The following is a 15,611-nucleotide window of genomic DNA, read 5'->3' as shown; positions in this document are numbered from 1 at the left end:
CAAAGACAGAAGTAGCGTTAGCAAAGCTTGCAGATCAAATTTAAGGTCATGATTTATGTGTTACTTTTTTTAAATTAAAAGAATAGTCAAGAGAACATTTGTTATATTAGAGACCCAACAAACTGGCACCATTTGGAGGATTTAAAAATGCTTCTGTAGCAATATATTTTTAAAATTTAGATTTTTCTTACATTATTAACATTATGCTCACAAACAACAGCCACAGTCTCATCTTGGTCTAACTGTTTACTATTGGTTCACACCCCTTAGGTTTTGGTTGTTCTGTCCTCTAAGAATAATAAAGTTTTTGCACAAAGAGCTGCATCAGATATCCGTCCTCTCTTCCTCTGTCCAGTGAAGCTCAGCCATGTTTCTTAGATAAATGGTAGTTGTGCCAAATGTGCTTCATTCTTTTTTGTGTCAGTAGTCAGTCAGACATGTTCACCGCGTTTCTGTCCATTTTAGACAATAAGACTTTTTGTTGTTTGTCTACAGCCAATCAAATCTGATTTGTGCTCCATGATGGTTCTGTTGGTTCTGACAAAACCTAAGGGATTTGAACCATCGTCTTCGTTTGTCCCTTCCTGTTTTAGAAAGAACAAAACTCTATTTGTAAATTACTTTCCCTCTTTAAAGCAATCAATTGAAAGGCTAATTATGAGTTATTTTCATAGTTTTAAGTTTTATATATATGAAATATGATCATATTTAAGTCACGCTCCACACTGCAGAGCTAAGGTGAAAGGTCAAGCCTGTGAACTTAAAGCAATGAATCAATGCAACTTCACTATGTGTGCAGAGATTAGCATCGGCAAACTGCTACGGTGCTAATCGACCTTACATGTGTGTATTTACAGGTGTGTGTTTTTACACACTGGTCACTGTTTGGTGGTGCAGCTAAGGAGCAGCTGTTTGTGAAGATTGGCATTCTAGTCAGGCCACTGAAGCTGACAAAGCAATTTAGAGGCACGCTGCCCTCGCTGCATGGGTCTGATCCATGATGTACGTTACCTCCACCTCCAACAAATATTTAGCATCGACTTCATGCCAGCCTCTGCAATCCAGTTAAAAACACGGTGTCAGCCTGTTCCCAGTGGTGGAAAACACAGAGTGACAGGCTTTTATCATGTTAGCTGTGTTTGTCTTGTGATGACGCGCTTGTAGTGCTAATAGGCAACTTGACTCAGAGTGTCACTAAAGGATTATCACATTGAGTGTATTACAAAGAGGAGAGTACTCGTTATTGATCCTGTGCTTTATTGTCTTCCTTCTTCCTGGAGAGTTCATTATGTATGTTTGAGACCAGGGAAGAAAAAGGTTCATTGATGATCAAGTAGAATATATTTTATTCGTAACCAACCTGTGGAAATGATGCGTGGCCATTTGAAGCAAGCAAAGGTGTAGAAAAAGCTGCATTTACATTAAATCAGACTTAAAGTGAGAGCATTCCTTCTCCTGTGACTCAACATTCATTCTCTGAACATGTTTTAGGTTTTATTCCAGACCAGTTTCATCAAAAAAATAAATCTGTCAATGTTATAATGGAATATTGAGATTTTTTTTTTTGTTTGCTTCACATGATGTATTCTCAAAAACAACTCCCAGCTCTGAAATGTTACTCTAAAAACAGCAGCTTTTTATGCCATTTCACAAGATGAAATAGCTGAAAATGGCTGAAAGCTGAAAATTGAAATTACACAAAATATGCCTCGACAGGCAGTTATGGCTTGTTTTGTGGAGTCTTCATTATGGTGGCAAATAGCAAAATCATTGTGATGATACTTCAAAGCCATTTTCAAACTGCTCCTAAGCTACTTTCTGCACTTTAAAATGTCTATTATTTTTTACAGGAATACCAAGCTATTACTCTGTATTCAGTAAATGAATTGTTAGCAATCAGAAGATTTGGATTTGGAGTCACCTCTGTGTCATCTGTGGCTCCGTCTTCTCCAACACAAACCTTTGTGAGATTCATAAACAGGATGCTGTTAATGCTGATTCTTGTTGTTGATAATGTTGGAGGTAGACACTCACCCTCACATGGTGGGAGAGAGGTGAGTGGACCACGTTCGACCAGTTTTCATATCAACAGGCACAGTTTGTCTCATAGTCTTCTCACTGAATATTTTCAGACCACCCTTGAGAATAACATGCAAGTCAAATAAAACAATCATATTCTACCTTGATGGACTCATTTACAGCCACCTTTGAGGTTTTGTTTCTATAACTGTATGCTGTGGTTCCTGCAGCCAGGATTTGCATGGCATGTGCAAATGTGACTGTAGTGTCTATGATACTGCAGCCACTGTTAGTCTGTAAGCTTTGGAAATAAATTTAGAAGCTTCTGGTGAACACTGGAAGGTGCATTAGCACCAGATGGTTCAAAGAGGAATGGCCAGAGTATTCTGTCTCTAGATGAGCAAAATGATAACAGAAACACTGCTATATCTCTTGAATACAAAAGCATGCCACACTTTTCAGATTTTACGTAACACTTTAAAGTTTGTTTATGTCACATTATGTCAAATATTTCAGAAGCGTGAATTATTTTGTAAGTCACTAAATTGCAATTCTCATCTTGAATCCCTGAGTAATATAGAAATTATACATCAGCTGTCGATAATATTTTTTCTTAATGAACATTTAAACTGATGATGTACCAGAATAAACTCAGCTGTACTTTTTGCCGCTGTGCTGCTTTCCTGTGGCTTCAGCCTCAATCCAGATTAATCACCACAGACTCTGCTCTCTGCTGGCCAGCCGCTGCTCCTCTGCTCTGCTTCTGCTGTCATTTCCTTCCTCTCATTCTGAAACAGGAACAGGACAGTAATGGAGCAGAGAGTGGGAAGTGCAGGAACAGGTATGGGTTAATATGCTGAGCCCCAGCCATTGTTCACTGTTAATCTGTTTCTCTACAGTCTCAGCGTTTACAATAAGCTCTTTTTCTACTACAGCACTGCACAGGGGTCAGTGTTTGCACAATTTAGGAAGACATCATTTGAAAATACAACATTTTTCTTAAATAGTGGTGTTTTTCTCAAATCTGGATCAGTTTTATAACCTTTGAATACAATAAGGGATTAAAAACTAAATTCTTCTAAATCTTATTAGTAAAGTCTACATTAAATGAGGTGATGTAAATTATGTGTGGGACGTTTATTGATATTTGAATAATAATTTTTTTGTGCAAATGTTGGACCTGCGTGTACATCTAAGAGCTACATAACAAGTTTATTTTAATATGTCTGCTGGAAAAGTAAAACATTATATGGAATAATTGCATAGTTTTAAATTTCAACTGTCGGTTTAGATGATTATGGCTCACAGCCAAAGATTCAATTCAGTTTCTCAGAACATTTGATTATTACATAAAACCAAAGTGATTTTCTTTTCCTATAGAAATGTGCATATAATGACAAATCTGTACAGTCAAAACCAGCTGTCAGGAGTTAAGGATCAGAGCTGCTAAAATCCTCAAATACTTCCATTCCTCTCTAAAAACACTTTAACTGCCTATTTAAATAAACCTCCATATGATGAGTGATCATGACAGTGGAAACAGTGTTAGCAGAAACTAACATCCACAGTCAAACTTATTTCTGCTCTTTGGGGTTCAGCCAATCAGACTGAAGGAAATATGAAGTATTTATATGAAGTACAGTGAAATATGGTAATAGGTGACTCTGTGAATACTGAAGTCAGTAATTATTCCAGAATTAACAACTGAAACTCAACCAAAGATGATATTCACTGAATAAACAAGAGCAACAATTTAAGTTTTGTTTTCATACATGGCCAGGATGATTTGGATGGCTTTTTTTTTTTTTTTTTGGATGACCTTAAATGCATCTTTGTCTGACTGGTTATTGTTTGTCAGGTTGACTTTGACCTAAAGTATGCTACTGGTAAAAATCTACTAAAGTAAATTAGTTGTAGGTCTTCCATGCAGTCAGAACCATCTTTCTCTATCCTATAGTTTTTGTGTTGTTATATCATATGATGGTGTTTAATTGCCTGGGGTCCTAAAATCAGGCATCCAGTGTTACAATGAGGCCAAATGATTAATCTGAATTGACATTGGAGACGACACAACAGCTCCAACGAGAGAAAAGCTCGTGTAAAGGTGAAGAGGTGCAAGCTATTTATTGTATTTTCATTTAGTACCTCTGTCTGCTGGGTGTAATTAAGCAGCCATTGGCCTCATGATGCCTTAGAGAACTTGTCAAAGAGGAGTGTGAAAGTTAACAAGATGGTAATTTGTAGATGAGGCGAGGGAATAAGAAAATATGAGAAGAGGGCTCAAGTGGGCCTTATTGTAATATTTTACCCAGTTTAACTGAGGAGAGCAGAGAGCACCAGAGGCACTCGGACTTGTTAATGAGGACAGTGCAGCGTTGATAATTTGAAATGCTCCTATCTGAAACAGTGCATGGGCTAGTGAATACAATCAACTCATACAAAATGTGTAAATGTTGAATCACCCTTGCAGGAAACCTTGCAAAATATTAAATAGAAATATATTATAAATATTAAAGATAAATATATAAGAAGGTGGATACATTTTCAAAACATCCATTGTAGAAAATAATTGTTTTTAACCAAATAATCAACAGCACAACGGTTGGTACTGCCAACAATCACTTTAAAATAAACATAACTGAAGCATTTTTAATTTAAACTTTACCTTCATCGATTGAACAATGTTTAACTAGAAATCTTGAATTATTAATCCATTGATTCTGTTTCCGAGGGGCTCAAATCTAACCTAACACAAAAGAGCATTTATTTTAGCCACTCTTTAAAAACGGGAAGAGTTTAGAAAATTTGAATTCAAGTAGGAACTCCAAACATGGTTATATCCAGAGTCAAACCAATAATTCAAAAGATTTTTAATGTTGAATGTGTATTTTCTCCTTGATGAATGAATATAATTAACTTGAAGGTCGGATCTATAGTTTGCGGAGTGCGATTTATTTCCATCCAGTGTTACATTTATTTTTCACCAGGATCTTGTATTGATGATGATGATGGGGGAGTCATCATCACTCCCAGAGAGTCTCAACGGGGTTCAGATCTGGGCTGTTTTAGCCGCTCATGCTTCCTGAAATACAGTTCGAGTCTGATGAATCCTGGCATTGTTTTCATGGGAAATCCCCGTGAGTAGAAAAGAAACAATCCATTGATGGAAAAACTCACTCTTCAGGATATTCAGGTAGTTGCTGAACTTTGACCTGACCAACTGCAGCAACCCTGAGGGTTGTAGAGTAGATGCTAGAGGTGAATCACTCCATCTGGGTAAGAGAAGCACATCTTCTTACTCTGATGTGCTCCTCACTCTGGAAGAGGGTAAATCTGGACTCATTGGATCACATGACTTTCTTCCATCGCTCCAAAGTCCAATCTTCATGCTGCCTTGCACGTTGAAGCCTTTTTCTCCTCCTAGCATCTCTGATTAGTGATTTTCTGGCTACACAGATATTCAGTCCCAATCCTTTGGGTTCCCTTCACATTGTGTGAATGGAAATCCTCTTATTTTCACTGTTAAATATAGCTTTGGGCTCTAATATTGTTTTTTCTTCAGTTTGATTTCACTAAATATGAAAATTTGTTTTTCTTACCACATTTCCTCCTTGAAGACAATGGTCCCACACTTTCCATCCAGATTTTAGTAATGTGTTGAACAGTTCTTCACCCAGTTTAAGTTGTTTCAAATATCAGCTTAGATATTTTCTCTGCTTTAAGCCAGTGAGCTGACCATTCTTGAATAGACTAACATCTTTTCTGTGTCATTTCACATGGTTGTTTAAGACAGGGAGTTGCTCGTTGCATCATCTGGGGTTAGACAACTTGTTGCCTGCTGAAAGATAAAGTCTTACCTGGTGATTGTCCATGGGAGGCTTGTAATTCGCTCCTTAAGTCCCTATAGTATATTTAGTTAATGTTCTCTAATGATTCTTACCAATATGAAGACTGTCATAATTGTGATTTATGAATTTGAATGGATTTTTAACTCTAAAGTTTTAAAAAGTGTAACGTGACAAATATCTGGATGCTGAAGTAAAAACAGAACAGCACCAGAACAAAAGACGGACTCAGAATACAAAGCGTGTGGACAGTTTGGAGGTGTTTGACCAGCCTAAGGCAGGTAGACAGATAAAAGACCATATCCATATTGCATGAAACACCACCTTCCTTCCTGCATAGCTCCTGTTACAGCCCAGAAATTGTATTGATTTCTGCACAATGCTAGTGTTGTCTGTCTCCCTGACTCTGCTGTGTGTCTCTCTGTTATCTCCTTTCTAGGAAACACCAACAGTGTTTTTGCCCTGGACTACATCAGCGGCTCCCTGAAGGTGAACGGCCAGCTGGACAGAGAAAACCCGCTCTACTCAGCAGGATTCAATCTCAGGGTCAAGGTGAGCGGCTGAACGAGAGGCAGCTGAGGAGCCTGTAGAGCAGATCGAAACTCCTTCACAAGAGGATCAAGAGCTTTTCATATGTTACTGTAATAAATCAATGCAGCGTCTGGGCATGATACAGTCTCAGAGGACTCACCAGCTGGCACCCCACCCTGGACCACTGAGTGCTTTGTGATGTGACAGCCTGCACTGGATGTACAATATGACCACAATCAATGTGTCTCTAAATATTCAGGTGGTTTTATATAGTCACTGGCAACTTTATTTGTTTATGCAAACTGAAAATCAGCATGGCAGCAACACAATACCTTTATTCATCCAGACATGTTAAAGGGGAAGTGTAAGGTATTGTCTAGACACATAGAGCCGTTTTATATCACAGTCAAGTAACTCAGTTGTTATAAAAATACTATATATATATCAAATATAACTTAAAAGAAACTGACTTTGAATTTAATGCCTTGAAATTGGGCCTCTGTCACTTCAGAAACTTCTGCCTTTTCTGGAACTCCGCCTTCAGGAAGTCATCACAACATGGCTGCTGTATTAACCCTTTAGCAACGTTTTTACCAGCGTTGCTCTGGGATGGAGCTCCTACAATGAGTTCAGTAGATGTGCATTTCTATTAGGTCTCTGCTAATTGCTGCTAAAGGAGCTGAGTGAGAGGGGTGGGTGCTCCTCCAAGGAGGAGCTGCGTCTCAAAGGCGGTGCTAGGTTCAGGCGCTTTGCACAGCTCAATGGTTGCCATGGAGATTAAAAGATTAAGGCAACACTCCAGATATGTTTTTGATGAGGGAATAACATGATGTGAAGTTCAAAAATGTTGATTTTACTTAATGCTGGCCCTCTAACGTTCAAACCAAGAGCTAAAATGAGAAAGAAAAGAGATTCAGTGACTTTGAACAAAACATGGTCATTCAAAGTCAGACTCAGTAGAAACTCCTAGTTTGATGCATTTAATGAATTGGGTAAATATTTTGTAAACATTTTATTTGCTAATTATAGATCAAAGTTGATCAATGAGAAACTGGAAGGTCTTAATCTCTGGTTAATTGATTTGTGTGGCATTAATTCATCCCTAACTATTAATTACAACACAAGAAAATAAGATCATCTTACAGATTCACTGTTATGTACTTATTTAGAGTTTATAAAAAGATGATTTAGATCCAGTTTGCTCTAAGATTTAATACAAAGCAGGCTGGTCTGATACACACCAGCTTCAGTCTGTCTTTTTAAATAAAATCAATAATTACAAACAAGAAAGTAGCCAGCGTAAACATTGTGAAAAAGAGAAAATGCAATCCAAAAATCTATTTATAAAATATGGATTCTTTTTCCTTCTAAATTTTACCTGCTTCTGCTTTCCTACCTGCTGTTGGTATTGATTATGCTGTGCCATAGTAATACAACTAATTTCTCAACTTCAGGCAGCTTAGATAGCAGAGGTGGAGGTCAAACCATTCAGGAGAGTTGGAGGCTAAGCTACTTTGATTACCCAGAGATGAGCATGCTGCTGGTGCCCACTCTGCTACTTACTGTGACCTTTCTTTATCAATAGAAGACAACACTTCACACAGATTTTCCAGGATTTTCCCTTTTTATATGGAGACTTTATATCTCCAACACTGAAGCAGTCAGAAACAGGGATTTGTGTTTGTGTTCTCTCAGAGGGACTCTTTCCCTCTTGAATCAGACTGAATTGCTCTTCTAGCCTCAGTTTGAGGCAATTTCTGTGATTGCTTGGAGGTCACCTGTTCACCTTTTGATCCAGTAAATAAACAGCTGTAAATATCTTGTGAGATTGCGTGCTGACCGCCCTTATATAGAATGACATTTGGAGTCCAATCAAATTTCTTTTATACCTTTTTCTGTTTTTCTTTTTTGCCACTCTTTTGTTGCTCTCTGTAAGGCCACAGAGTTGAAGGATGATCGCAGTCCGTCAGACGCGACAGTGATGACCAGCTTCACCATCCTGTTAATTGACAAGAATGACAACGCCCCAACGTTCAACAGCTCCGAATACCGGGTTCGCATCACTGAACTGGCCCAAGTGGGCTTTGCTCTGCCGCTCTACATCCAGGTGGAAGATAAAGACGAGGTGAGCAAATCACTTCCTACAGCATCATGACATGTTTAGGGGCTCCATTAGTCAAATGTCTCATCCTGCATGGAAATTTAAAGAGGGAATTATTTTGGCCAGACACAAAGACAAGACCAAAAAATTGTAGAGAAATTATTTTAGCTTTTTGTTATACTGAAACAGATAACTACTTTCATATCAGTCTGTAGAAACAACTCTAATGGCATCTCAACATCTTAACTGTTTCAAAATCTATTCATCTAATTTAAGTGTAGTTTAACTGAAGTTGCAGATAACTGCAGGAAATTTCTTCAGACATCATTGTTAGCTCATGTGTTTGTTTTTCCTCCCAGCATGCTTTGGGAAAGAGGGCTGGGAAGAAAAGGGAAATAGTTTGCATTATTATTTATATTGCAAACTATATGGATGTTTTTTTTCTGTACATAAAGTGTTTGACCTGAATGAATATGAGTTGCTAGTTAGCATTAGCATTGGGATCTAACATGATCAGTATACGTTCCACTATATGCAGTAACCTTTAGACACTAATCTGTACAGAGAAAACTATTTTCACGTCTGCTTTGCTACTCGCTCTCCCTCTTTTCCTGCTCCTCTCACACATACACATGCTCACTCACACCAGCGCATTGGTCTCAACTACAATTTAATTTGCTCTGGAAGAGATGGGATAGAGCATCAAATTATACCTAACGAGGAAAATCAATCACCACGGGTGGAGATAAGCTGAAAGCTAGTCAACTCTGATTGATTCAGGCACAGCAGCTGCCAGGGTGGAATTTGACAGATAACTGCAAGTCAAGTGGATAGAGAAATAGGTGGAGACACATGGAGAGAAGAAGGGAGAAGAAGGGAGGACAAGAAAAACTGAGATGACTGAACAGAAAGTCACCTGCAACAGAGGAAAGTTAGAGTCTGAATTATTGGTGAAACAAGGTGAAAGAGGGAGAGAAAAGAAGAGAAAATGGGAGAAGGGGAGATAGTGAAAGTATTTAGAGCCAGGTCTGTTTATCCATTCAAATGAAGTTGTGTTTATGTCTGTGTGGCTCTATCAAGCAGAGACAAGAGTACAGCGAGTGTGGCTGCATGTAGGGCTGGTGATGATCAAGGCGTTTTGCATGTGATAAGAGGCAGCTCTATAGATTTGCATATATTCTACACAAACCGTGGTGATACTCAACTCTTTAGGCAAACCTGTCAATAATAGAGGTGCAGAAAAAAAATGATTTCATAGGGAATCACAATTTCTGGTGATGGGAAATTTGAATCGATTAAAATGCCGACAAAAAAATCAATTAAAATTTTTGTTGCATGTCTATGCTGCTCCTAATGCTGTGAGCCTAATGCTGGCAATTTAAAGTGCAGAATTTTATTCACGAACCTATTTTTGTTTAAATATAAACTGATGGAATTTGATACAGTATGGAACAAAATTCAAACTTTCTGTAGATTGTTTGAATAGAAATGTTTGTGTCTGAATCAACAATCTGAATCCTATTGAATCACTTGACACAGAAAAATGAACATCTCTGGTCAGTTGGGATGTTGAAACAGTACAGGATGATTTATTCATGAAAAATGTGAAACATGTAATTACGGTAATGCCTTTTGTTATTGCGCAATAGCAAGCCCCGCCTAAACCTCACAACTCCCAGGAGCTGACTGCTGACCAGCTCTGCAGAGCAAGGAAACTGATGGATGTCTCTCACTTTTAAAATGTTTTAATTAACTCTATAAACTAGTAGTTAGTGATACTTTTAAACAACTATCTGTATAGTAATCAGAGGACATATTGATATAGGTCATTTGGCAGTTGCCCAGAGTGGCATCATAAAGGAGGGAACACAAGCAGCAGATAAAATGACATTGTCAGCTGTGCTTTGATCGAGTTTCCTGTTGGTTTACAGACATTTGCAGTCAGTGGAACCTGTGTGTGTTCAGCAGGGTTCCCTTGCTTGGTGCTAAGGATAGAAACATGTTTTTTAGCTGAACTGCACTGCAATTTATCCATTTCAGAATCTCATTTTCTTATTTTAATTGGTTGGGGGGCAGCAGGAGGAGAGGCTCGCCCAGGGTGCCATTCATGCGATAACTGCCACTGATTATAACCACAAAGTGGAATGTGTTTTATGTGACAGACCAGCACAAAATAATGCATAATTGTTAAATAGAAGGAAAACGGATGTGTGGTTTTTAATATTTTTCACCAATACATACCTGAAAGGTGAAGCATACTTTGTGTTCAGGTCCTCTGTGTAAATACTGGGCTGAACCACATTTGATTGACATTATGATTTCTGTTTCTGTTGGGTTTTGCTCCTATCAGCTTTGCTCATGTAGATAGGGAATCTGTGAACATCAACATTCAGGTTCTAAGCGACTTGCATGTCTGGACTTTAACTGCACCATTAACACATAAACATGCTTTGATCTAAAGCAGTGTTGTTCAGTCTGTCTTCAAAAGATTTATCCAGCAAAGTTCAGATTTGACCCTGAATTGTTCATTATTAGACTTCTGTTGAACTTAACAATGGCAGGAGTCAGAAGGAGGGACATTAAATCCAACCTGAAGCTGTTGGCTTAGACCCAAAACGAGCTGGATCAATTTTAGCATCCGATCCGTCGTAAAATCGGGTCAGTTGATGTATGCAGCAATTAGAATAGGTCAAAGTTAAGATTGCTTGCAATTCCCTGCAACTGCATTTCCAACAGTCAGACCAAAGTAAACTGAGATCCATGAGGTTCAGAGCTACTCAGCAATTTGACAGCAATGTTGTGAGTGAGACAGAAAGTGAGCCAAAGTGGAAAGGTAAAACACATCTGCTTTGGGGGGAAAATACAAACTTGCAAAAAAAACAAGTAGAGTACTCACCCATGATAGAACCTCAGGAGTACAGAAAGAAAGGAAAAAAAACAAAAACGATTTTTGTTCAACCAGCTTTCAGTTCACTGCCGGCTGGATGGGCTTGTGTTTACACTGGCAGGATTTCAGGTACTTCAGTCCGGCTCTCACCAGTCCAGCAGTCCAGAGGGACTGTCGTATTGAAAAACCTGGTCAGAGCATGAAAAGTCGGATTTTATCTGCATGTTTTAGACATAAGAATAAGAGTCAATACAGTAGGAATGTTACATCAATCGGAGGTGACTAAAGTTACTATGTGTGTAAATTAACCAAAATTACATCAGACTTTTTCTTTGGTCCTCAGCCTGATCTGACCAGGGGTGACATGTTAAGACACATGCTGTCATTTACCTGCTGGTTGTCATGGTGACGTCCTGAAAACGATGTAATCTGCATTGATGATTGGTGTCCTCTTCTTGGTTTGTGACAAACTGTTGATAGGAACTTGCATGTTTGTCTCCAGCAGTGGTTTTGTCATTGCATCTCTTCCATTAATGCCATACTTGTGGATTGCTTTGCTAACAGTTGTTCTGCCTGGAGAGTCTTCCATGTTAGCTGTGGATCTCTGCAGCTCCTCCAGAGTTACCAAAGGCCTGTTGACTTGTGGCAAAACCCTTAGTGATGTAGATTTAAAACTTAAAACCCATCTGCTTACTGTTAATTGTTCACAAGGAACTAAAACTATATGATTTTTATTTTCTGACACATTTAGTTCCTGTTATTGACTTTAAACCTCCATGTAATTCTCAACACAGTCGTTCACAACTCGGTACACCTGTGCTGTAATCTCACTTTTTATAAGTGTGAGAAAATACAGAGAGACATTTAATTTCTCTGTCTCACATTGTTACTTCTCGCTCCATGTGTGATGCTTTCTGCTCGGCAGGCATCTTTAAAACTTTTCCTGCCAGAACTTGTCATTGAACTTTGTGGCAGTCGTGTCTGACAGGATGCTTTTATTGGGGGCTTCTAGAGGCAGTAGCAAATGGACGGGCAATTACGTTTATGGGCAGTTTGAGGTGACATCCCTGCATATTGGATGGTCTTTTAAATAGGAGCCATCAGCTACAATGGTTCTCCCAGAGCTGAAAACAAAAACAAGGGGGCTATTTGAACTGTCAGCATAATGCCAACCGACCACTCCACTCGTCTCCCTCCGTTCGCCAGAATGACTGTGTGATTGGCTGCCCTGCAGCTGTATATATCAAACACAGGAGCGCCTTGGCGAAGGTTTCTTACCTGAAGACAGCCAGAGCTATTTCAGTGCTGTGATGTCACTCCCCAAATTGGTTTAGATTGTGATGCTTTCACTCTGTAAAAGTTCTGCTGCAAGGAGACTTAAGAGAAAGACGATTTTCTTTTTTGACTTTTGTGTAAACTGATCAGACAATTGTAAGCTTGTTCTAAACAGCAGCCCACTACTTCATCTCATAGTAATTCTAACAGACTTCCCAGTTCAGATAATCTGCATATCATAAACATTGTGTTGGCAAGTTGCACTGTGTCAGCTGGAAACAGAAAAGCAGGAAAATGTATCTGTATTGAGGCAGATAGTCATGGTTGTCATCTATGCTCACATCAAGCTTTTTTTTCTGCTCATAAGTCATAAAATACAATGATTACAGCTCACTGTTTTAACAGCCTTCGCCTGCTTGGTGATCATTCACTCAGCCTTAATTCAAACACATTTGTGGATAAGTTTTTAGGTTTATTATACGCTGCATCTAAAAATGAGTCAGAATTAATAGCCCTGGCAATATACTTAAGATATACAAGAGAAAAAATATACAGTCTGAACAATAAGCTGCAGATAGTTTTATATGTTTATGTATTCCTACATTTTTCTTTCTTTTTATGTAGCATATATAAAAAGTGTAATAGTAAATAAACATATGAAAGCAGTCCCCTGACATTGGTGCAGAATTAATTCAGACAATAAATGCATGCATTGATTGTATATAAGGAAATGACTGCAGAACTGCAAGTACTAAAACTTGTTCATAACTACAGTTGCAGCAATAATTAAAAAGTTTAAAACAAGTGAACGTGTCAGAAACGAGGATGGATGATGAGCCAGGTTTCCATTTTGTTACCACTCACAGTAAGAAGGATGGTAATGGAGGTAGAACAAGGGGGTGATCCCAGAAATACGACCTTTCAGTCCCACAGGGACAAATCTAAACATGGAGTTTGCTGAGCTCCTCTGGGGCTCCATGCAACTATTTGCAACCGAAGGATGAAGATGTGGGAGAAAACAGTTTAATCATGGAGGATCTGTGATGATGTTTTCCTGGAAGGCCTGTCAGAGTACAAGGCATCATTAACTGTCAGGATATTTTACAAAATGAATGCTCTTTTTTGACCTTCTCACTCTGCTTACCTAAATAACACAAAAATCCAGTAGACTGGGCTAAAAGTCTACCTACCTATCATGATATCAATCTTTTTGGTGTAGAACTAGCAATTGTTGCAGCCTTGCACTGCAGTTGGACAACAGCAGTAGATCATCATTAATCAGATCCTCCACTAAACATCTTGCTGCAGTGGGTACACAGGATTTCATCTAAAATGTCTCAAAGGGGAATGTTGCTCTCAATAAATGTAGGATTAGTTATGTTTGTTTACAGTTTTTCAGTGTGAGAATAATCAATACTCTGAAATAGACTCATCAGACTTTAACTTTCAGAGCTCTATTTTATCTGTGTTTCAGTTTTGAAATGTTCTTCTCATCCTGTCTGTTGGCAGGGGGTGAACAGCATGTTCCAGGTGTTTCTGACCGGAAACAATTCAGAGTACTTCACCATCTCCCCCACGGCGGTGCAGGGGCGTGCCGACATCCGTGTCAGGGTTGCCCAGCCACTGGACTTTGAACAGATTCGGAGCTTCAGCTTCTCAGTGAGTTTTCCTTCTTCTTTTGTCTTGCTATGTTTTATCACTGAAAATATTTATGGTTGTGGAACTCCAGTTGAGACAAATACATTGCAGCAAAATAATGGAAATTCTTGCTGATATGCAAAGAATGATGATAGAGGAGCAATTTAAAAACTCATCAGATCTCAATGGGGAAAAAACTCATTTTGGATAACTATACTTATATTGTCGTGGTGATGTGTTAGGAATTAAAGGATGCAGCATCATTGAGTTGGTTTGTTTATTTGGATCCCTATTAGCCGTTAGCAAACTACATTCAAAGACATCATACAAACTGTACTTTTTTAGTAAATCTTTGATAGTTGATATTTTTTCTAGTCTTTGATAATTAACAGTGATATCAAATATATATATCAGGCCTTCAAACTAGACAAATCATTAGACATCAGTGGTAATTATGCGATTAAAATGTGCTAACTTAGAAGATTTTTACATTTTTCAGGAGATTTGACATTTAAAGGCTAAAAGGTCATTTTTCTCAGCCCTCCACAAGCCCGTGGGAAACCCCGTCTCTTTGAAACTTAGGCTTAGGGCTAACTGTGAAGGGCAGGCGAGGCGTTGGGGTTCAGGCTTAACGTGTTTGAATGTCATCTGAAGATTCACTGTTACATCAGCATGTGTTCCTGTTCTTTGTGTGTTCTGTTTACTCTTCCTCGCTGTGTTTCATCAGCTGTATGGCAACGAGTCCATTTCGGATCACGTGGGATTTGCACGGGTCTTCATCGAATTGATCAATGAAAATGACAACCGGCCCATCTTCAGCCAACCTCTGTACAACATCAGCCTTCCAGAAAACACACCACCTGGTACCACGCTGCTGCAAGTCCTGGTGAGTTCTCACACTGATTACTCACTCTGGACACTAGAAATTACTCACTGGGTGGTTTTTAGTCATGACTTTTACACTGCTTGTTTCATTAGGAGTAAAAGTCTTCCAGTTGTCTTCCACTTCTGACTGGGTTCTCTTGAGACTTCGGCGTATGTGGGGTTATTTATGGCGACTGAAGCAAAGCTGCTTCAGATGGAAGTACTGGGCTGTGGTTAGCTTAATGGCATTCATTGCAGTTATTTAAGAAAAATCCATTGTAGTTGTTTTCTCCAGCCAGCTTGTGCAGCAGGAGCATTGTTTTGGCAGGATAAAGAATCCTGGTGATTACCCTGAAACTGCTGCTTATAGCTGCAAATTGAATCCTTGTGTTGTACATTTAAACCTGTTTGCCGTTTACAAAAATGAAGCCCATAACAGTACTTCACAAAT

General features: G+C 38.8%; 1 protein-coding gene across 1 annotated transcript in view; it reads left to right on the top strand.

Annotated features, from left to right (window-relative positions):
* The window catches only part of LOC122842231 (cadherin-23-like), a 95,475-nt gene extending 80,134 nt beyond the window's left edge, over positions 1-15,341 (top strand). Inside the window, exons 10-14 of the mRNA XM_044135918.1 lie at positions 6,304-6,416; positions 8,332-8,520; positions 14,168-14,317; positions 15,024-15,182; positions 15,275-15,341. Of these exons, the coding sequence (XP_043991853.1) occupies positions 6,304-6,416; positions 8,332-8,520; positions 14,168-14,317; positions 15,024-15,182; positions 15,275-15,280 (617 nt within the window). The 3' untranslated portion in view covers positions 15,281-15,341. The remainder of the gene's footprint in view (positions 1-6,303; positions 6,417-8,331; positions 8,521-14,167; positions 14,318-15,023; positions 15,183-15,274) is intronic.
* Positions 15,342-15,611: the final 270 nt, after the last annotated feature.

Source organism: Gambusia affinis, linkage group LG13 (genome assembly GCF_019740435.1).
Source record: "Gambusia affinis linkage group LG13, SWU_Gaff_1.0, whole genome shotgun sequence".
Lineage (NCBI taxonomy): Eukaryota > Metazoa > Chordata > Actinopteri > Cyprinodontiformes > Poeciliidae > Gambusia > Gambusia affinis.
The sequence above is the reverse complement of the archived record's forward strand: the minus strand, read 5'-3'. Positions and strand labels throughout refer to the sequence as shown.